The sequence below is a fragment of the Perognathus longimembris genome, chromosome 27 (assembly GCF_023159225.1).
Source record: "Perognathus longimembris pacificus isolate PPM17 chromosome 27, ASM2315922v1, whole genome shotgun sequence".
Taxonomy (NCBI): Eukaryota; Metazoa; Chordata; class Mammalia; order Rodentia; family Heteromyidae; genus Perognathus; species Perognathus longimembris.
Genome location: NC_063187.1, coordinates 7,482,486 through 7,503,337, shown reverse-complemented (window position 1 = coordinate 7,503,337; position 20,852 = coordinate 7,482,486). Strand labels below are relative to the sequence as shown.

General features: G+C 59.1%; 2 protein-coding genes across 2 annotated transcripts in view; one reads left to right on the top strand and one right to left on the bottom strand.

Annotated features, from left to right (window-relative positions):
- Positions 1-9,806, top strand: part of Dyrk4 (dual specificity tyrosine phosphorylation regulated kinase 4) — an 18,421-nt gene extending 8,615 nt beyond the window's left edge. The window contains 12 exon segments of the mRNA XM_048335159.1: positions 235-373; positions 785-948; positions 2,237-2,373; positions 2,457-2,597; positions 2,973-3,111; positions 3,387-3,468; positions 4,773-4,889; positions 4,892-4,948; positions 6,204-6,263; positions 6,689-6,818; positions 8,866-9,047; positions 9,439-9,806. Of these exon segments, the coding sequence (XP_048191116.1) occupies positions 235-373; positions 785-948; positions 2,237-2,373; positions 2,457-2,597; positions 2,973-3,111; positions 3,387-3,468; positions 4,773-4,889; positions 4,892-4,948; positions 6,204-6,263; positions 6,689-6,818; positions 8,866-9,047; positions 9,439-9,680 (1,590 nt within the window). The 3' untranslated portion in view covers positions 9,681-9,806.
- Positions 1-20,852, bottom strand: part of Akap3 (A-kinase anchoring protein 3) — a 25,325-nt gene extending 4,473 nt beyond the window's left edge. The window contains 10 exon segments of the mRNA XM_048335158.1: positions 3,509-3,519; positions 10,787-10,976; positions 12,188-12,771; positions 12,774-13,205; positions 13,208-13,529; positions 13,531-13,787; positions 13,790-14,227; positions 14,230-14,398; positions 17,535-17,630; positions 20,456-20,852. Of these exon segments, the coding sequence (XP_048191115.1) occupies positions 10,821-10,976; positions 12,188-12,771; positions 12,774-13,205; positions 13,208-13,529; positions 13,531-13,787; positions 13,790-14,227; positions 14,230-14,398; positions 17,535-17,630 (2,454 nt within the window). The 5' untranslated portion in view covers positions 20,456-20,852 and the 3' untranslated portion in view covers positions 3,509-3,519; positions 10,787-10,820.

Below are 20,852 nucleotides of genomic sequence, written 5' to 3'. Positions count from 1 at the left end.
AGGTGAGCAAAGGCGCCGTTGACGTTGTCTCCGTGGAGCTGTCGTGACACACACGAAGATCTCGGGTAGAAATGGCAGAACCATACGCAACAGAATTGACTGGTTTCAAGCAGCGTTATGCACACAGAAGTCAAGTTCACGGACCCTAGTTGGCAGCTGGCCTGCTCCCAAACAGCAGAAAGCTGTCCTTCATTTGTCCTTCATCTCTCTCTCCCTTGCTTTCTCTGTGGACAGGACAATCGAATTCACAGTCGGGTGCTGAGCTCGGAGTTCAAGGCTGCAGACCTACTATTCCACTCTGGCAGTAAGAAACCAGAGCCCAAGCCCGAGGAGAAGTCCCCGAGGAAGCACAAGGCCCCGCTCACAGCCGCAGGTAGGCCCTGGCGCCCCGGCAGGCTGCGGGCGGGCGGTGTGTGTGTGTGTGTGTATGTGTGTGTGTGTGTGTGTGTGTGTGTGTGTCCCGAGGCTTGAACTCGGGGTCTAGGCACTCACGGCCCTTGAGCTTTCTCGTGTTCAAGGCTGGCGCTCTACCACTTGAGCCACAGCTTCCACTTCCGGCTTTTGGGTGGCTCACTGGAGATAAAGCGTCTCCCGGACTCTTCCTCCCCGGGGCTGGCTTTGAACTGTCATCTTGGGCGCTTAGCGTCCTGAGTAGCTGGATGACAGGCGGGAGCCCCTTTTCCCGGCTCATGGCTTCTTCTCTAGCTGGACCGACCCCCCCTCCCCCCTTTCCAGGCTGCCTCACCCCAACTCACCCCATGACCCGTTGTTTCTTCCCTCGCAGAGGCTCTCAGGTTTTTCAAGAACCAGCTCTCCCCGTACGAACAGAGTGAGATTCTGGGCTACGCCGAGGTGTGGTTCCTGGGCCTGGAAGCCAAGAAGCTGAATGTGCCGCCCGAGAACTTCAGCACCTCCAGTTTCGACGATGAACACGGCTCCTATATGAAGGTGCGTGGCGGGGGGCGGGGCAGCCTCTGAGATTCCGGGCGTGGAGTCGGGGAGAGGGGACGGAGGTCCGATAGGAGTTCATGCTGAGCTATCAAGGACCAGGTGCCCCGAAGGATCCTAGAAGATCCTGGAAGTATTTTAATAATGGGAACGCGTCCGCTGAGCACTGTTCTCTCAGCCTGGAGGGGGGGGGGTTGGGGGAGGGGGAGAGGGGGCAGTGGGGGGAGAGAAGATGGGCTCAATCCTTTCATCAGGAATCTTACTAGAGGGAAGTCAGCCCAGAAGTGGGGGGAAGATGCTCCCCCCCCCAAGTCACGGGGAGACCCTCTCCCTCTCCACTTGCGAGGAGTCTCTGTGCCTACAGAATCTGTCCATTCGCTCACCCAAGCATTGGCCCCGGAGAAAGTACTAGAAAGTACTAGGAGCTTCCGGGCTTGGCCAGCCAGCCTCAGCCCGGCTCCTTTCCCGCACATTTGCATAACAACGGGAGGGCCCAGGGTCTCCATTCCCAATGCTTGTGCTAAGTACACAAGCTTTAACTAAGTGAAAGGCCTTTAAGCCAAGGGAAAGGCAGTTCAGCACTTCCCTTCCAGGAACTCTCATCAGCCCCAGGGGCTCGAGCTCCCCCAGGCCTCCCAACAGCGGCCTCCCTTTCCCAGCCTCCTGCAGAGCAAGCTGGGCTCTGAGTAAACCTACCTGTTCTCAGCGGAAGCACCTGTGGCTCGCGCCTGTCATCCCAGCTACTCAGGAGGCTGAGAGCCGAGGGCCGCGGTTCAAAGCCAGCCCGGGGCCGGAAAAATCCATCCAGGAGACTCTCATGTCCAAGGAACCATTCAAAAAGCCGAAGTGACGCCGTGGCTCAAGTGGTATAGCGCCCGCCTTGAGCGGAAGAGCTCAGGGACCAGGCCCAGGCCCTGAGTTCGAGCCCATTTAAAAAACGAAGGCAGGGGAACACCTGAAATTCACACACACACACACACACACACACACACACACACACACACACCACACCGGGCTCCTCCTCATCCAGAGGCGCGTCCCTGTCTGCGGCCTTGTGCGTGGCAGTTGGGCAGGCTACCACTGCAGTTTCCGGTTCACTGTTGTTTGTGTCCGGGCTTGCTGGGCACCGCAGGCCGTTCTCGAACTCAACGCGGAGTCCCACGGACCCCCACGGGCCTGGGGCCGCAGACCTGCCCTACCACACAAGCAGAGATTCCCCGGGACTGTGAGAGGGACACCCCCCCCCGTTCCTGTCCCGCATGGAGACACGGGGATCGTCCTCCCGCAGGTCCTCCACGACCACATCGCCTACCGCTACGAGGTTCTGGAGATGATCGGGAAAGGGTCCTTCGGGCAGGTGGCCAAGTGCCTGGATCACAAGAACAACGAGTTTGTGGCCCTGAAGATTATCAGGAACAAGAAGAGGTGGGTGCAGACTTGGGGGCTTCGGGGGGCGGGGTGTGTGCACGGCGTTGACACCCCGTCTCTTGTTCTCCCCGTCGCTTCAGGTTTCACCACCAGGCCCTGGTGGAGCTGAAGATTCTGGAAGCCCTCCGGAGGAAGGACAAGGACAACAGCCACAACGTGGTTCACATGAAGGAGTTCTTCTACTTCCGCAACCACCTCTGCATCACCTTTGAACTCCTAGGGTCAGCTGCCCCCGCCCCGTTCTGCTCACTTCCTTTCCAAAACACGCGTGCTGGGCTGGGGGAGGTCAGGACACTCCATTTTTCCTTCTGTCCCTTGTGGGGCTTGAACTCGGGGCCTGGGTGCTACCCCTGAGCTTTTCCACTCAAGGCTGGCGCTCTACCATGTGAACCACGGCGCCATTTCTGGTTTTCTGGTGGTTCATTGGAGATGAGAGTCTCACAGACTTTCCCGCCCCGGCTGGCTTTGAACCGCGCTCCTCAGACCTCAGCCTCCCGAGTCGCTGGGATGGCGGGCAGGAGGCGCCGGCGCAGGCTGTTTGAATTCCCCGTGCGAGTGTGTGAGCGTGTACGTGAGTGTGCACCTCTCTTTCCCAGCATCAACCTGTACGAGCTGATGAAGAACAACAGCTTCCAGGGCTTCAGTCTGTCCATAGTGCGCCGTTTCACGCTCTCGGTGCTCAAGTGTCTGCAGATGCTCTACGTGGAGAAGATCATCCACTGTGACCTCAAGCCCGTGAGTGCGGCCCGCAAGCCCGGGAGGGGGGGCGGGGGGGGGCTGGCGGGCTGGGGAGTGCGGGGCACGAGCCGCGGGGCCAGCCGGAGGAAGACGCTGGACCGGGGGGAAGCGCTGGGGATTCCGCGCTTACCCTGTGTCCTGCGGGTCACCTGTAGCTGTAAGAGTCCCCCCCCCACCCCACCCCCGGGACCGAGAATTCTCTCCAGATCCTTCCGCACAGGACAGTCGTGACGTGTAAGCGACTGGACAATCCTCCCTTCCCCCCTCTCCAGGAGAACATAGTGCTCTACCAGAAGGGCCAGGTGTCCGTCAAAGTGATCGACTTCGGATCCAGCTGTTACGAACACCAGAAAGGTAGGCCCCGGGCCCCGCTTCTGCCCGGGCTCCCCCGCTGCCGGCCGGGGCGTCCCGACGGACGAACGTCCCCGAGTCTCAAGCTTCGGAGTTGGACTCAAGGAGCACAGAAGCACCGGGTCCCGACGCCCAGCAGATCGCTGGGCCTCCGACGGCCACGCCCACCCTGGGGCCTTGACTGCTGTCCCCGCCACATGGGGGTGGGCGGGTGGGGGGGGAGCACACAAGCGATGAACACAGACGCTTCAGTCACGGCCAGGCGCTGGGGGCTCCTGTCTGTAACCCTCGCTCACCCCAGGGAGGAAGGAGGAAGGAGGTTCAGAACCAGCGTAGGCAGACAAAGCCAAGGGACTCAGGTCCAGTGAACCGGCAAGGAGCTGGGGGGCGGAGGTGGGGCTCGGGGGGGGGTGGGGTGCCAGCCTCGAGTGGGGAAAAGCAAAGCAAGCGCGCAGGGCTCTGAGTTCAAGCCCAGTTCCACACACACACACACACACACACACACACACCACACACACCCAGAAGCTAATGGAGAGGAGGAAAGGGCTCGCGGAGGAGTTGACGTAGTCTCGCGACGGGTGTAGTCTTGCCTGGCCCCCTCCTTGATTCCCCTGCCTCAGTTTCCTGCTGGCGCCGCAGTCCCGAGCTACGATGCCATATTTACTTTCTATAAATTACATGTATATTTTTTATATAAGTTGAAGTCATGCATGTTGCCTATTTCCTTTTCTGGCATGTCTTCTGGTGGTCTCCGGGGCTACTGGCTCCAAGGTCATCTGAGTCCACAAACTTATTAGTTACTAGTTGTTTTGTTTTTGTTTTTTTTCCCAGTCCTGTGGCCTTGGACTCGGGGTCTGAGCACTGTCCCTGGCTCCTTTTTAATCAAGGCTAGCGCTCTACCACTTGAGCCACAGCACCACCTCTGGCCATTTTCTATGTCTGTGGTGCTGGGGACTCGAACCCAGGGCTTCATGTGTACGAGGCGAGCGCTCTACCACTAGGCCACGTCCCCAGCCCTATTAGTTATTAGTCGTGTCCTTCAATTCTGCTTTTTAACTGGGCTTGTTGAAACCTGCTTCCCAAGAACGAGGCCTACGCCTCAGTGCGCTGGGGGGGGGAGGGAGGAGGGGGACTTAGTGAGGAGAGGATGATGGGATCGCGGCGGGGAGGTATGTCACGTGACCCGGGAGCCAGAGGTGGTGACAGGGTAAGAGAGTGTGTGTAAGAGAGTGGAGAGAATGTGCTGGAAAGGGAGGGCTTGCCCCCACCCCTCATTCTCTCCTCCCCCCCCCCCCGTTCCGCCACAGTGTACACGTACATCCAGAGCCGCTTCTACCGGTCCCCCGAGGTGATCCTGGGTCACCCCTACAACACGGCCATCGACATGTGGAGTCTGGGCTGCATCATGGCGGAGCTGTACACGGCTGCCCGCTGTTCCCGGGGGAGAACGAGGCGGAGCAGCTGGCCTGCATCATGGAGGTGAGCCCCCCCCCGTCACCCCCCGGAAGGGCTTCGCCCTGAGCAAGGCCTTGCGCTCGGCCCCAGCCCGGGCAGTCCTTGCACGCCGCTCATTTCTTGACTACAATTGACTTGTCTTTCTTCCAAACGCCGCCCGCCATGTGCACTGTTTTTTCTTTTTTTGCCAGTCCTGGGATTCGAACTCAGGGCCTGAGCACCGTCCCTTGGTTTCTTTTTGCTCAAGGCTAGCACTCTGCCACTTGAGCCACAGCACCACTTCCGGCTTTTTTCTACATATGTGGTGCTGGGGAATCGAACCCAGGGCCTCATGTATACGAGGCAGGCTCTCTACCACTAGGCCATATCCCCAGCCCCTGCCATGTGCGCCCCAACCTCTGCTCTACAGTCACAGACTTCAGCGGCTGCGGAGATGGCCATTCCCCTCGTGTCACGCGTGGACACCGCTGGCCACCTTAAACGGGGGCTGGGGGGTCTCCCACGCGTACCCCTCTCTCTCTCTGTCTTCTTTCTCCCCAGAAAACACAGGTTAAACACAGGCAGGAATTGAGCCGGGCGCGAGCGGCTTCCGCCTGGTCCCCCCGGCCGCTCAGGAGGCTGAGGGCTGAGGACGGAGGTTCAAAGCCAGCCCGGGCAGGGACAGCCGGCGGGAGCTCTCGGGGCCGGCCAGCTGCCCCTGCCCCCGGCTGAAACGGGTCACCAGGGTGGGTGATTCCACCCGGCACCCCCAAATTCCCGCTTGCAGCAGGCGGGGGGGGGGGCGAGGTCCTCTGTCTGTGGCCCCCTAAACGTGGCAGCAGGTTAAAGGTCAGGTGATCACCTGCCCATCTCCATCTCTGCATCCCCCCCTTCTTCCCGCGCACGCGCGCGCACCGGACCCGGGACTGGAACTCAGGGCTCTGTTTGGGTGCCGTCTAGAGGCGGGTGCTCTGCCCCTCGAGCCACGGCTCCACGCGTGGCTTTCTGGAGCCCTGAGCCTCGCCGGCCGTGGGCGAGGATCTCGGCGTCCCGAGCGGCTGGGATTACAGGCGTGCGCCGTCGTGAGCGCTTAGCATGGGGTCTCGCAGGCACCGAGGCCCGCTGTGAACGGGCGCGCGGGCCCCACGGAGCTGGGGGACCCAGGTCCCGGGCCGCGCCCCAACGCGGAAGGGGGGACGCGGACCCCCCTTACCGCCCTGGTGCGTACGAGCGCCCCCCGGCTCTGAGCGGCCTCCGGCGCGGTCACCCCCCAAGGAGAGCCAACCGCGCCATGCTTGTTTAAGGTGCTCGCCTGCCGCCCCCCCACTTCGTCCAGACGGCCTCCAGGAGACAGACGTTCTTCGGTGAGTCCCTCGCTGCCGCCCGCGGCACCCCGCTGGGTGTAGTGAGGTAGCACGGGCCCCCCCCGCCCCCCCACACCCCAGCTACTGGGGGGGGGGGGGCTGAGATCTGAGAAGCGTGGTTCCAGGCCAGACCAAGCAGGAAAACCCTCCCAGACCGAAGTCTCCATGAACCCCCCAAGCTCAGGGACAAGCCGAGGAGCTCGAGTTGGAGCCCCAGGGCTGGGAAGAGTCTCGGGGACTTTCCTGCCCAGGCTGGCTTTGAACCGCCACCCTCAGATCTCGGGGGCACCGGAGCTAGGAAGGAGGCTGGAACACAGCCCGGGGCGGAAGACGCATGGGGGGGCGGGAGGGGGGGGAAGCTGGGAGGGGGGGGGTCTGCGGCCACTTCCACCCGGAACTAAATTCAGAATGTTGTATCTCTAAAGATTCCAAAGGTTTTCCTAAAAATATAACCAACAACAGGGGGAAAAAAAGGTACCCGGACTCCAAGGACCTGACCGTGGTGCTGAAAACCTGCGACCCCAGCTTCCTGGACTTCGTCAAGAGATGCTTGGTGTGAGTCCGCCGGCCCCTGCCTACTAGAACCTTCCCCCGAGAGGTCACGCGTCGGGGGAGATGGTTACAGAAGAGCAGCCGGGTGGGCACCGGTGGCTCGCGATCTGAGGATCCCGGTTCAAAGCCAGCCCGGGGCAGGAAGGTCCGTGAGACTCTCCTCCCCAAGGAACCGGCAGGCCACCGGAAGCGGCGCCGTGGCTCACGTGGTAGAGCGCCGGCCTTGAGCATCAAAGCTCAGAGGCAGGAGCTTTCCCCGCGCGCCGCGGACCTGCCTCTCCTCCACGCACGCGTGTCTCGAGCCTCCGAAACTCGGTTGTGTGCTTTGGCCGGGTCACGGGGAAGGGACTGGGCCCCGGGCCACGGCGGCGCTGCGGGGGGGGGGGGGTTGCACAAGCGCCTCTTCAAGGCGTGCAAGTAGATCCAGCCAGGTGGCACCAGGCGGGTCTGGGCCTCAGTTTTCCCCCCCCTTTTTTTTTGGGCCAGTCCTGGGTCTCGAACTCAGGGCCTGAGCACTGTCCCTGGCTTCCTTTTTGCTCAAGGCTAGCACTCTGCCACTTGAGCCACAGCGCCACCTCTGGCCGTTTTCTGTCTATGTGGTGCTGGGGAATCGAACCCAGGGCCTCATGTATATGAGGCAAGCTCTCTCGCCACTAGGCCATATCCCCAGCCCTCAGTTTCCCTTTCTATCAAATGGGTGGGGGCGTTCCCAAGGCCCTGCCAGTCCAATAACTTCAGCAGTTAAGGACACTCTTTATCTCCATATTCGGGGTGTTGGGGGGGATTAGGTTTAGCAAATTACTCCTTGGGGTGTTGATGTATTGTGGAATTCAGGCATTCGCTCACAGGGGATACGACTGGGTGGTTCTGGAATATTCTATGGGGTATGCAACTCTCCTAGCTCCACAATGAAGGTAGAGAAGGCCCTTACACCGTGATTTCGCCCCCGACCCCCATCTCCATCCCGGGGCCAGTGGCTGGGGTGTGATGTACTCCACAGACAGACACGGAAGGGGAGCTGCGGCTCAGGCGGTGGGAGGCGTTTGATGAGTAGCCGAGCACCATGAAGGGAGATTTCTACGGTGCCCCTGCCGTCCGCGGCCACTGGGCGGTGGGGACGGACGGGGAGGTTTCTGCCACGCCTGGGCCGTGGCAGGTGGCACGGGGCGGGACTGGGGACCGCGTACAAGCTCCCTGACAGGGATGGGTCACGTGGCCCCCACCCTCCACCCCGATTAGGAAGAGCTCTGGGAGAATCCGTTTGGCGGATTCGGAATGAATAGGACTTCCGAGCGCCGCGTCACTGGAATTAGTTGAGAACGGCAAGGTCATTGAGTTGTGCCCAAAAAGTGACGTTAGAAGTTTGCTTGAATTGTATTCCGGTTCCCTTATGCAAAAGAAACAAAAAAAAACCCCACCAAACCCCCCCTATGTTTGGGGTTTAGTATTTGGGGTCTGAACTCAGGACCTGGCATTTGTTAGGCTGGTGTTTTGCCTCCAGCCCAGCTTTCTATTTTTGTCAGTCCTGGGGCTTGAACTCAGGGCCTAGGCTCTGACCCTGAGTCTCTGTGCTCAGGGCTAGCACTCTACCACTTGAGCCACAGTGCCACTTCCGGCTTTTTCTGTATGTGGTGCTGAGGAATCGAACCCAGGGCTTCAAGTATACCAGGCAAGCACTCTACCACTAGGCCACATTCCCAGCCCATCTGGCCCAGCGTTTTTTGCTGGTTGCCTTGGAGATGGGAGTCTTCACTTCTCTGCCCTGGCTGGCTTTGAACCATGATCCCCTCCATCTGGGCCTCCTGGGTAGCTAGGGTTACGGGCGTGAGCCCCAGCGCCTGGCTGGGAACGCGGGGTTGAACGTGTTCCTCGGTGCAGTGCACGCACTTGCTGGCCGGGGGCTTCCCAGGCCTTCCCGGAGACCACGCGCCCCCGTTCCTGTTCTAAGGACGGCAGCCTCATGGGCACCGTGCTGATGATGGGGTTGTTGGGACTGCACGGGGGGGGGGGGGCCACAGTGACACTCCCCCCCCCGCCCCACTGTGTGCAGATGGGAGCCCTCCCTCCGCATGACTCCAGACCAGGCCCTCAAGCATGCCTGGATCCACGAGCCCCGGAAGCTGAAGCCGCAGCCCCGGCCCCAGAACCCCAGGAAGCCCGGGCTCTTCTCTCCCCCCGACGTGGGCAGCCACCGGGTGGCCGAGTGCCAGTTCTTGGGCAGAAGCAGAAAAGGTACAAGCGTCCAGGCGGCCTTGGGGGGAGGCCCCATCGCTGGGTTCAGTGACTTGGGGTTGCATTCGGCTCCGCGGGTCGGTTTGCCCAGGGGTCAGGATGAGGCCCAAACAGGTTGAGGCAAGTCGTGCACGGAGCGGTGAGGATAAGGCCCGTGCTGCCCAGCGTTAGCGGGGAGCTGTCTGTGTGCGCGGGTGCTAGCGCTGGCCTTGAACCCAAGGCCTGGGCGCTGGCCCTGAGGGGGCTTTTTTTTGCTCAAGGCTGGCGCTCGACCACTTGAACCGCAGCTCCACGGTGGCTTTTGGCTGGTTGGCGGGGTGTAGGGGTCTGCGACCCCCAGCTTCTCGGCTGTTCTGACACCCCGTGAACACACGCGCCCCCTCTCCTCCAGCAGGCGAGCTCAAGGACGTCACAGAGAAGCTAAAAGACGGCACCGTCAAGCTGGTTCAGAGTTCGGGGGACCCGCAGGGCCCCGTCCAGCACCCCGCTGACAATGTCCAGCTGCCTCACCTGACAGAAGCTTCTGGAAAGCCAGAGGCTCTGATTGGGCCCGAGACTTCCACCGCCGCCACGGAAGAGCCCGGCAAAACCTCTTCCCCCAAGAACGCGAATCTCTTACCACCTCTCGTATGACCCCGGCTGGGGCCGCCGCGTTCCTGTCCACCCGTGACTGCAGTGGAGGCAGCGCGTGTACTGTACAGTATTTCACATTGTTGTTTTTGACACATAAAGGTTTATTTAAAAAAAAATGGCCAGTAACGTGGGCACGGGTGATATCCGCGGACCTGGAGTGTGTGTGTGCACGTGTGTGTGCACGTGTGTGTGTGCGCGCTGGAGGTAGGGTGAAATAGATACAGTTGGAGGAATTCCAAATAAAAGCAGCTTTTCTTGCCGTGAGTGCTTGTTTGAAAATCTCTAATACGGTAGAGGGGCTGAGTCCCGCTGACCCGTGGGTCTACTTACTGCTTTGTCTTCCGCTCCTCTTCCTCCATCTTCTTCCTCCCCCCCCCCCCCCCCCCCCCCCCCCCCGCCTTGCTGTCTGAAGGGCTATCCAGCAGGAGGACATGACCTTCCTCGAGGGCAGCAGAATGCGTGGGGTCTTCCGATTGGCCGGCCCAGCGCGGGAGGGCGGGCGGCTCAGAGTGGCGGGGAGCTGGGCGGGGAAGGGGGCGGGGTTCATCAGCGGGGGGTGTGAGGCGCCCCTCCCCTCCAGCCCCGCGTGTTGGTAACTGCGGAACTGGTCACGCACGGAACACACATCCAGGCGGACAGTCCCACAAAAGGAGGTGGGCAGGGAGCGGGAGGCATTGGGGGGGGGTGCCAGGTGGGAGGCCCCAGGAGACTCGGGGGGAGGAAGCTTCTAGAAGGAGGAAGGCGTGAGCGGCCGGGGCTGGGAGCGGAGGGTGTGTTCGTGGCTGGTGTGGGGGTGCGGCCCTGGGCGGGGGGCGGCACGGACAGGAAGGGGGATCCTGAGCGTACAGGGTGCCCGGGGGACAGTTTAGAGGGGCGCACCCCGAGGACGCCCTGGGGGTGGACAGCGGCTGACCCTCTGGGACCCGGCAGCATTGTGTCCCTGCCCTCCCCCCTCCCCCCCCACGCCCCCCCTCGCCCGGGACCCCAAGGACACGAGACTCTGGGGCCCTTTAATTGTAATCTTTTAATTTTCGTCCTTGCTCGCATGGACAGGAAAATGTGCAAAGTGCAGTGGCTGGCGTCGGCGGCTCGCCTGACAGGCCCGGCGGGGCGGGGCGGGGCGGGGCCGGCCGGGCGCCATCACAGGTTCAGCATCAGCCAGTCCAGCAGCTGCAGCCGCGTGACGTTGCCCACCGCCTCGTCCAGCTGCCGCTCCTTCTCGTAGCGCAGCACCGACTGCAGGACCTCGCCCACGCTGCGGCCCTTCTCCACCGCGGCGGCCGACAGCTGCAGCAGCTGCGGGAGGGAGGGAGGCAGAGGGGGCCGGTGGGGGGGCGCCGGGGCCGGGCCGCGGGGACCGGGGCGGGAGGACGGGGAGCGGAGCGGCCTCGGCCTCCGCGATCCCGGCAGAAGCCCCGGGGAGGATCGCCGGAGGAGATGCGGGTGGCGTGGCGCGGGCTACGCAGACTAAGGAAGCAATCGAACCTCCAGCGCACGCGGGGCACCAGCCGAGCTACGGTGCCCACGCCTGTCGTCCCAGCCGCTCAGGAGGCTGAGGTCTGAGGATCGCGGTTCAAAGCCAGCCCACGCAGGAAGGCCCAATCAACCACCAGAAAACCGGGAGGGGAGCTGCGGCTCAAGGGGTAGAGCGCCAGCTCAGGGACAGCATCCAGGCCCTGAGTTCAAATCCCATGACCGAAAAAAAAAATGAGCACTGCCGCGTCACCTAGGAAGTGAGAGCGAGTTGACCCATGGGGCCTTTTCAAATGAAGGCGTTTCTGCACGTCAGTGACAAATCAAGTGGCATCTCACAGAATGCGGGACATCTCTGCCAGCCGCCCAGCAGATAAAGGACTCACACACAAGGACCCCGAGGCAGACATCGAACTCATCAACGGGCACAGCGAGCGGCCCGCCCAAGAAGTAGGAACGGCACACACAAAGGAGCGAAGGGCAACGCGCACCAGAACAACACTCCGGTCTCCATCCAGAGACCCCCGGATAAGGCTGGCCAGGGTGCGGGGCACAGGACCCCGGGGAGCAGACGGGTGCCATCACTACGGGAAGGGGGGGAGTCCGCACCCAGGACCCCCCTGGACACTTGGCCGCCGGTCCCTCCTGGTGGGGCGGGGCGGGGTGGGGCCCCACAAACACCACCGCCTCCTCTTCCTTGCGAAGGGGGGAGATGGCGACGCGCCCCGTCTTTCTGCACCGACAGCTCCGGGACTCTGGGAGCCCTGGGCGCTCGGCAGCAGTGACTGTGACTTGGGCGTGGGGCTTGGCGCTTTGGTCTTGTCTGCCGGTGGCCCTCAGTGCACACCCTCCCCTCCCCCCCCGGAGAACTTTCCAGAAGCACTGTCTCATTCTCCAGGCCACTGTGCCCTTCTAAAGACAAGGCGTCGGGAAGCGGCAAAGGCAGACGGCGCCTTGGCCCCCGCCCCTCCGGCCGGGCCCCGCCCCCGCCCCGCCCCCGGGCCCCGCCCCAGCCCCGCCCCCGCGCCGCTCACCTTCTCCTGGATGCCCTCGTCGTCGCCGGCGAAGTAGAGGATGGGCACGTTGAGCTCGGAGGCGGCCACCCACTGCAGCACGGCCTGCAGCTGCTTGTTCTGCACGGTGTCGGCCAGGTTGTGGTTGCTCACCACCACCTTGGGCCCGGCGCAGCCGTCGGGCGGCTGGCCGTAGGCGCCACGCAGCTCGTCGTGGATGGCCCGGTAGGCGTGCTGCAGCAGCGCCTCGGCGGTGCCCGCGCCCCGGGCCGGCAGGCACTCGTACAGGCCGTCGGGCAGCGCCGAGGCGGGCCGGCTGGCGTCGCCCGACTTCTCGTCCCCCAGCTCGGCCAGCGGCGAGTCGCAGGACTTGGCGATGATGACGCACAGCTTCATCACCGAGTCCACCAGCTGGTCCAGCATGTGGCCCGGCGTGCGGCCGTCCAGCTGGCTGGCCACCATCTTGGTGAGCCCCGAGAGGGCGCCGCCCGCCTCCTCGCCGCAGTCGCAGCAGCGGGCGGGGCTGGGGGTCGGGGGCGGGTCGCAGCGGCACTCGACCGGCGGCTCGGGCGCCCGGGGGGGGCCGCCGCGCTCCCCCTTGAAGATGTCTCGCTGAGGAGGTTCCGGATGAAATTGAAGATGACGCTCATGAGGTCTTTCTTCTCGGCCTGCTCCTGCTCGCACGGCCGGGGCGGGGGCTTGGGCCGGGCCTCGTCCGGGCCCGCGCCGCCGGGGAAGTTGGTGGTGGCCGCGGCCTCCAGGAAGCTCTGGGGGTCCATCCTGCCCCCCTGCGCCAGGTGGTACTGGATGAGCAGCAGGGCGGACACGATGAGGTCCTTGCCCCACGAGTTGGCGTCGCCCATGAAGTTCTCCAGGCTCTCGGGGTAGGGCAGCGGGGGGCTCAGGTCGCCGCCGTCGGGGCAGTCGAAGGGCAGGTCGGCGGCGGGGCTCGGGGCGTGCTCGGCGTGGGGGGCGCGGCAGTCCTTCTGCTGGTTCTTGTGCCACAGGGTGAGGCCCTGCTTGATGAGGTGCTCGCCAGCGTCTCCATGCACGTCTTCTCCTTCTCCGGCTTGCACGCCGAGTACGTCTTCTCCCGCGTCTTGGCCTCCGACTTCACGAAGTTGACGTTGCGGCCCTTGGGGTCGCCCTGGCCCTTCATGGACACCATGGAGAAGCTCTCGCAGCGGTCCTTCGTCTTGCTCGCGCCCTGGGGGGCCTTCTTGGTGAAGATCACGTTGTAGAGCTTGCCCATCATGGCGTCCATGATGTCGGTGGCTTTCTGGCTCCCCTGCGAGAAGAGGCTGCGCTTGACGGCCGACACGAAGTCGGTGTCGGTCATGAGGGTGCCGGTGACGTTGTGCAGGGTTCTTCATGAAGGAGTCGATGAGGTCCGACACCACCTCCTTGGCGTGCTTGAGCAGCACCTGCTTCAGCAGGATGGTGGCGATGGTGGAGTCCTTCACCTGGATGCGCAGCGTCTTCATGATGGACACCATCATGTCCGACACCACGCTGTTGGCGTAGGTCATGATGCCCTGGCTGACCGACTCCGTGAAGTCGTCGGGCCGGTCCTGGAACATCTTCCGGTCCCGCCCGCCGTCCCGGGCGTCGCCCGCGTTCGGGACTCGAACACCTCCTTGTAGAAGAAGGACTTTCTGGACGAAGGGTTGTCGGGGCCCTTGTTCTCCTTGATCTTCAAAGTGCTCTTGTACTTGAAGTTCGGGGGGCTCCGCGAGGACCCCAGGGCCCTGTCCCCGGAGCCGGGGGCCTTGGAGCACACGTAGACCGTGTCGTCCACCAGCTCCGAGGCGAGGGTGCTGAGGCTCTTGGTGGGCGCGGGCTCGTCGCCCAGGTACAGCGACTGGTGCACGCACTTGTTCTCCGAGCCGTCGATCTTCTCGTTGATCTCCTTGCGGGCCATGGCGATGACGAGGTTGGTGAGGCGGTTGGCGTAGAAGGAGACCTCGTCCACGGAGCTGGAGCTGCCCAGCGGGGCGCCGGGGCCGTGCGGGTGCTCCTTGTGGGTCATCTCGAAGTGCAGCCTCCGGGGCCGCCCTTGGCCGTGTTGTAGTAATCGATGGAGAAGCCCTTGCGCACGTCCGCGGGGCCGGCCAGCTCCTCGCCCACGCAGGACTCGCCGGGCTTGAAGTGAAGGTCTTGGAGCCCTGCTGTGCTTTTCTCTAAGTCCTTGCGGAGCCAGCTAAGGACCCGGACAGGATCTGTTGACTCGTTCTCAAAAGGGAAAGACCAACACAAGGTTTCAGGTGGAGGAAGGACAGGGCCCACCAAGCGTCACCCGCCTCCAGCCGGGGCTTGCTGGGGACCAGTGCCGAGTTAAGTCTCTGCTTCCCACACCCCCCGTGTCATTTAATAGGACGTTTTTTTTTTTTTTTTGGCCAGTCCTGGGGCTTGAACTCAGGGCCTGAGCACTGTCCCTGGCTTCTTTTTGCTCAAGGCTAGCACTCTGCCACTTGAGCCACAGCGCCACCTCTGGCCATTTTCTGTCTATGTGGTGCTGGGGAATGGAACCCAGGGCCTCATGTATAGGAGGCAGGCACTCTTGCCACTAGGCCATATCCCCAGCCCCTTAATAGGACTGTTTTACGAGAGAGGAAACTGAAAAGCCAAGGGGCTAAGGTCATGAGGCATTCCAGACTACACGGCAGCCAGCTCCAGCCCATGTGGAGTCCAGAGCGCCCAGATCCTCTCCTGCCTGGGCTGATCCTGCCCCTCCGCCCCCTGCCCCCGCCCCCCCCAGGGAGCCGGGATTACAAGTATGTGCTAGCAGCCCCCGCCGCCCAGCATCACAACCGCTCAATCCAAACACCCTTCCAAATTCTGCTTCCCATTTCACAAAGAAAACTACAGGACTGGCCACGTGTATCTGAAATGTCCCTGTCATACCAGCTCAACCACCTGTTCCAGAAAAAAATAAAACCAAGACGAAAATAGCAATCCACATAGATAACGTAGTTTCCTATAAAACCATAATGATCTCCTCCACTGTAGTCAGAAATAATCCCTGCGAGTTGTCGGGGTCACTAAGGCTGGTCTTGTCAGACTGGGCCTGACGGCTACCTCCTTGCATTGACTTTGCTGGAAGCTTCATGAGGTAGATTCGCTTTAAATTCCTCCACTGCTGCAATTCTGACCTGGAAAACCTGCCTGCAACACATCTAACCTGCACTTCCTGCTCAGACAGACCCGGGTACAAACTTCTCTAAAACGATCGCTCTCAACGAGTGTGTCAGCCTCGTGTGTGTGTGTGTGTGTGTGTGTGTGTGTGTGTCTGTGTTGGTCCTGGGGCTTGAACTCAGGGCCTGGGCGCTGTCCCTGAGCTTTTGTGCTCAAGGCTGGTGCTCTACCACTTGGGCCACTTCTGGCTTCTTGCTGGTTCCTGCCGCAGGTGGCTTCCAACTGAGATCCTCAGATCTCAGCCTCCTGATTGGTTTAGGATTGCAGGCATGAGCCACTGGTGCCTGGCTGTTTAGATCTGAAAGTCTAAAATGCATGTACCCCATTTCCATGACTCCATGTGACTCAAGACCAAGTACCCACATTTTTTCCCCTGCCATTGCTGTCCACAGCCCCGTATCTCTCCAGACTCGGTGTCTCCTCCTCACACAGCAGATGAAGGCACGATCTGGCTTTGACCTCGTGACCTCTCTGGCCACGCCCCCTCCTTGAACCAGGGCGGCCCTGGCCGCAGCCAGTCCACTTGGCACACACTTGCTTATGAATGGTCTTGACGCTCTGTTTCTGTTTTCACTTGGTGAAATGGGGAATGGCTAAGACTTGCAGGCAGTTTGTTTTGTTCTGAATCTCTCATTTAGTGAAAGCAAAACAAAACAAAATACACTTCTCACAACTATGAAAACACAACAGTGAAACAGAATGGGGAGAGTGATGGAGGGAGACTGGCTGGAACAAACTATTCACGCCTGTGTGTGCAAAGTACCGCTGAATCCTCCTGCATGAGTGGGAAGGAGGAAGAAAATAGAAAGCTCTAGGACAAACAGAAGACTATATGACAACAGATGTTCGATGGGCGTGAAGGCCAAGCGACGAGCTGTGACGATGACCGCATTAGGAGTGCTAAAAGGTGAGTTTTCTGCCTGCTCTGTGTGTGAGTGTGTGTGTGCACCTGTGTAAGCACATGCACCCTGCCTTCTCACTCAAGAATGACGCTCAACCACTTGAGCCACAGCTCTACTTCTGATGGAGTCTCATGGACTTTCCTGTCTGGGCTGGCTCTGAACCTCAACCCTCACATCTCAGCTTCCTGAGTAGCTAGGGTTATAGGCGTGAGCCACGGTGCCCAGCCTTCATTTACTTTCATTTCAGGAGGGGTCTTCAACCCAGAGTCACCTTTTGAAATTGGAGACCTTGCTCTGGGACTCTTGAGTCTTGAAACATCCTTGTGGCTTTGTCAAGAGGGCAAGGGGGGGGGGAGTGAGGAGGAGGAGGAGAGTGTACTGAGGGTCATGGCAGGAGGAAGGGCTGCCCCTGGCAAGCCTCCTGCAGCCCAACACCCACCCCCCCCCCAGGTAGTGGAAGCAGCCCTGGTGGGAGGAGAGTGAGTCTCCCGTGTGCCCCGTCTCTTCCTGCTCCCTGTCCCTCTCCGCCGAGGGGAAGAGCAGCTTTCTCCACGTGTTCTCGTCCCCTTCACATCTTTAGTCCTGTGACCCTATTAGGTCACTGGCCTGCTTGAGGACAGGCTTAGTGACAGCCAGCAGGGGGACGGAGTTACGCGTCTCAGCATTTGCAGGCATCGCGCCCTTCAGCAAAGTGCTTTCTACCAGGCTTAAAGGCATCGCCTCCCAAGCCACAGCGGCTTGAAAAGGGAAAAGCAGACACAAACTACAGCGACGGTGCCACTTTTTAAGCTAGTTACCGTGTACTCCTCCTCCTGAAGGTCATAGTTCTTGTTGTTTTCTTTCCAGCCTGGGACTGACCTTGGCACCTGCCACTTCCGCTCACGGGCTGCTGTTGTGCCCCCATCTGCTTAAACAACTGGGAATTTTTAGACGCATAGGAGCTCATTCTTTTTCCCCTAACTCTTTCTAAAAAGGGGCCAGCACCAGTGGCTCACACCTGTCAGCAACTCAGGAGGCTGAGATCTGAGGATGGTTCAAAGCCGGCCTGGGGCAGGAAACCTGCAAGACTTTTATTTCCAATTAGCCACCCAACACACTGGAATTGGAGCTGTGGAGCGTGCACTAGCTGACGGGACCGAGGCTTTGGGTTCCAGTCCCAGCTCGTGTGTGTGCGTGTAACACCCCCCCCACACACACAGGGGGTGGGGGTGGTAGACTCGAACTCAGCTCCTCATCTGCAGCCCTGTGCTGGGGAGGACACTCGCCCTTACCATTTTCCATTCCTGGGGTTGGCTGTCTCCAGGGGAATAGACATCAACTTTGCAGACTCCACTTTGGCTTTGTAACCAATCAACCTTATCCGCCATCTACAAGAGGAAAAAAGAAAACAAATCACCAAGAGCGGGGAGCACAAAACCAGGGGCGATCCGGTGAAGGCCCCAACGCGGGAGGCAGAGCAGTGTTTCCAGTGGGACGCAGGCGCAAGAGCCCGGGACAGGCGCTGAACTCTGGGCACTCTCATCCGCTGCTCCCCAGCACACGTGTCTCCCCACTGATGGGGCCGGCACTTGCGTGCTCACGGGTGCTCACCACCATCACGACTCAACCCTGCACCTTCACATTCCCAGTGCACACTCAGAGCTCAGCATAACCTCTAGAGGGCATCGCCTCCCACCCCGCGTTTCTACTCTAGCTCAGAGTAGCGGAAGCTTGATTGGTATTACCAGTCAGCCACTTGTAGAGCACTAACATGCTGGTTCTGGCAGGAAATCCCACCGCTTTCCTCAGCACCAGTCCGGCCCCGTTGACCCAGGGACCCTGGAGGGCGGGGGAGTCGGCTTGGAGGCTTCTCCAGTGAGGACACGCCCCTCGCCCAGCCACGTGCTCTACTTTACAAGCTCACCAATGGCACCGCCAGCTCACCTGGCCCTGCGGAGCCACAACACTACAATGAAAACTAAGTTTAAAAAGGAGGTGGTCGAGGTCTGCGAAACCAAAAACTGCTTGTCAAGTGGCATTCCCCACAGGTTTGGGTCAGCGACCCTACAGTATGTAACTAAAACCAAACAACTACTCAACATGTAAAGGTCAAAAATTGACCTCTCAGTGGAATACAATAGCTCAAAAGCTAGGTAGGTATGCTCATCTAAGACAAGGACAAGCAAACCCTATTGCCGACAATTACATTTAAAGTCCTAGATGAATTTCCTTTGGTGTAGGCCACGTGGCTACTGTATGTGTTTTTGGTACACTGTGTATTGTATATATGTCTACCTGATCTAGGGAAGGGAAGGAAAAACAGGGTGTAAGATATCACAAGAAATGTACACACTGCCCTACTATGTAACTGTACCCCTTTTGCACAACAACTTGCCAAAAAATTTGTTTAATTAATAAATTATTTTAAAAAAAAAAGAAATGAGGGCTGGGGATATGACCTAGTGGCAAGAGAGCTTGCCTCATATACATGAGGCCCTGGGTTCGATTCCCCAGCACCACATATACAGAAAATGGCCAGAAGTGGCGCTGTGGCTCAAGTGGCAGAGCAAAAGGAAGCCAGGGACAGTGCTCAGGCCCTGAGTCCAAGGCCCAGGACTGGCAAAAAAAAAAAAAAAAGAAATGATCTGAACCTTGGTTTGTGTAAATTTACAATATACCTGCAATATTAACTGAATCAGATAGCTCTTCCGGTTCCGTGTGTGTACATAGGCTCCCGGTCCCACATCCACTAGTTACTGAACTTGGTAAACTGGCATCGTAACATTACAACAATGTTTTGTTGCACCAATTTTATAAACTTCTACAGTGCAATACCTGTTATTTTTCTGAGGCAAACCAAAGGTATATTTCTCAAGGTTTATGCTGTTTTCTTTAGCAGCATTTGACAGAGGATCTTTTTATACATTTGTAGTAGATTAAAAAAATTGCAAATTTTTTTAAAAATTATAAACCACGTACTAATATTTTCGGTTGAAACTGTGTAGGGTAAGTTAAACTTAAATTGCATTCTATTGATCGATACAAGTGTATTTCTGTAAGCATAGTTACATTGATATAAAGTTAAAAAAAAAAAAAAAGAGGCGGCGGTCGGGGCTGGGATTGTGGCCTAGAGGTAGAGTGCTTGCCTTGCATGCAGGAAGCCCTGGGTTCGATTCCTTAGCACCCACATAAACAGAAAAAGCCAGAAGTGGCACTGTGGCTCAAATGGCAGAGTGCTAGCCTTGAGCAAAAAGAAGCTCAGGGACAGTGCTCAGGCCCTGAGTCCAAGCACCAGGACTGGCAAAATAAAACAAAAGGAAGCGGTTGCTGGCACCAGGGGCTCAAACCTATAAACCTAGCTACTCAAGAGGCTGACACCTGAGGATTGCAGTTCAAAGCCAGCCCAGGCAGGAATGGCTGAGACTCTTTATCTCCAATTAATCACCAGAAAACCAGAATTGGCACTGTGCCTCAAGCGGTAGAGCGCCAGCCAGCCTTGAGCTGGAGAGCCCAGGGGCAGGGCCCAGGCCCAGAGTTTAAGCCCCACCACCACAAAAAAAAAAAAAAAGGAGTCACTTACTCTTATTGAGGATGGGTTCTGAGATATGAGAAAAGCTCTTGATTAATGAGTTGTCTTCACTATTCCTAAGTTTATCAACCCCTCCTGCCATGTAATAGATGAGGAATCTGCAATGGGAAGACACACACAGAGGTTGACTTTACCTACAAGCTCTATGCTGTTATAACCCATAACACTCAAATGACCAGCACCCAAGTTTCAGAGGGTTAAGTCCACGTTTTACCCTTAGGGCATTCTGACAGTTTGGAGATGGCAAAAAAAAAAGAGTTCCAGGGATAATTTTGGAAGGACTACTGTCACATGGAGTGAGAATTCTGGGACGGTTTCACTCCGATCGCCAACAGCTTGGGTACAAGCTGGCAGATGGAGAGGTAGGAAGGAGGAGAAGTACTTCCAAGCCCTGGACCTCAGGACATTCTGTAGGAATTCTTTTGGGGAACTTGAATATACACCCTCACGTGGCTAACAGTATCTAACCAACACAGAACTTGCACACGTCCTAACGCTCTGGTTCCATTTTCTATGTCCTCTGCGTGTGTCTATCTATCTGCGCCCACGAAGCTTGTCCTAGACAGTTAAAACTCCCTCAGACTGCCCTGGGGTTGGTTTATTGGCCCAGAAGGGGTGTCCTACCTCTGTAGCTCGCGAACAGTGAACCACAGCAGACTCCAGAACACACTTTTAAAGTCAACAAAGATGCTGGGATGTTCTTGCTCAGCTCAAGATCTTGATTCCTCCTCCAGCCTCTCTCACCCTTGTTGGGACTGGGGAGTGACATCAGAATTGCAACTGGTGACATCGCCGTCTCCATGGCAACCCTGTCCGAAGGACAAGAGGAGGGTGAAGCGACACTGCCCGGCTCTCCTGTGGAGATGGGACGGACTCGGCTTGATCTCTCCCAATTCTCTCCTCTGAGTGTTTAACTGAGGTGGGGGAACATGGGAAGAGAAAGCTTTGCCAACAGATGCCAGCCTAAAACAACAGAGTAAATACCAGTAAGGAATTCCGATGAGCGGAGAGGAGTAAGAAT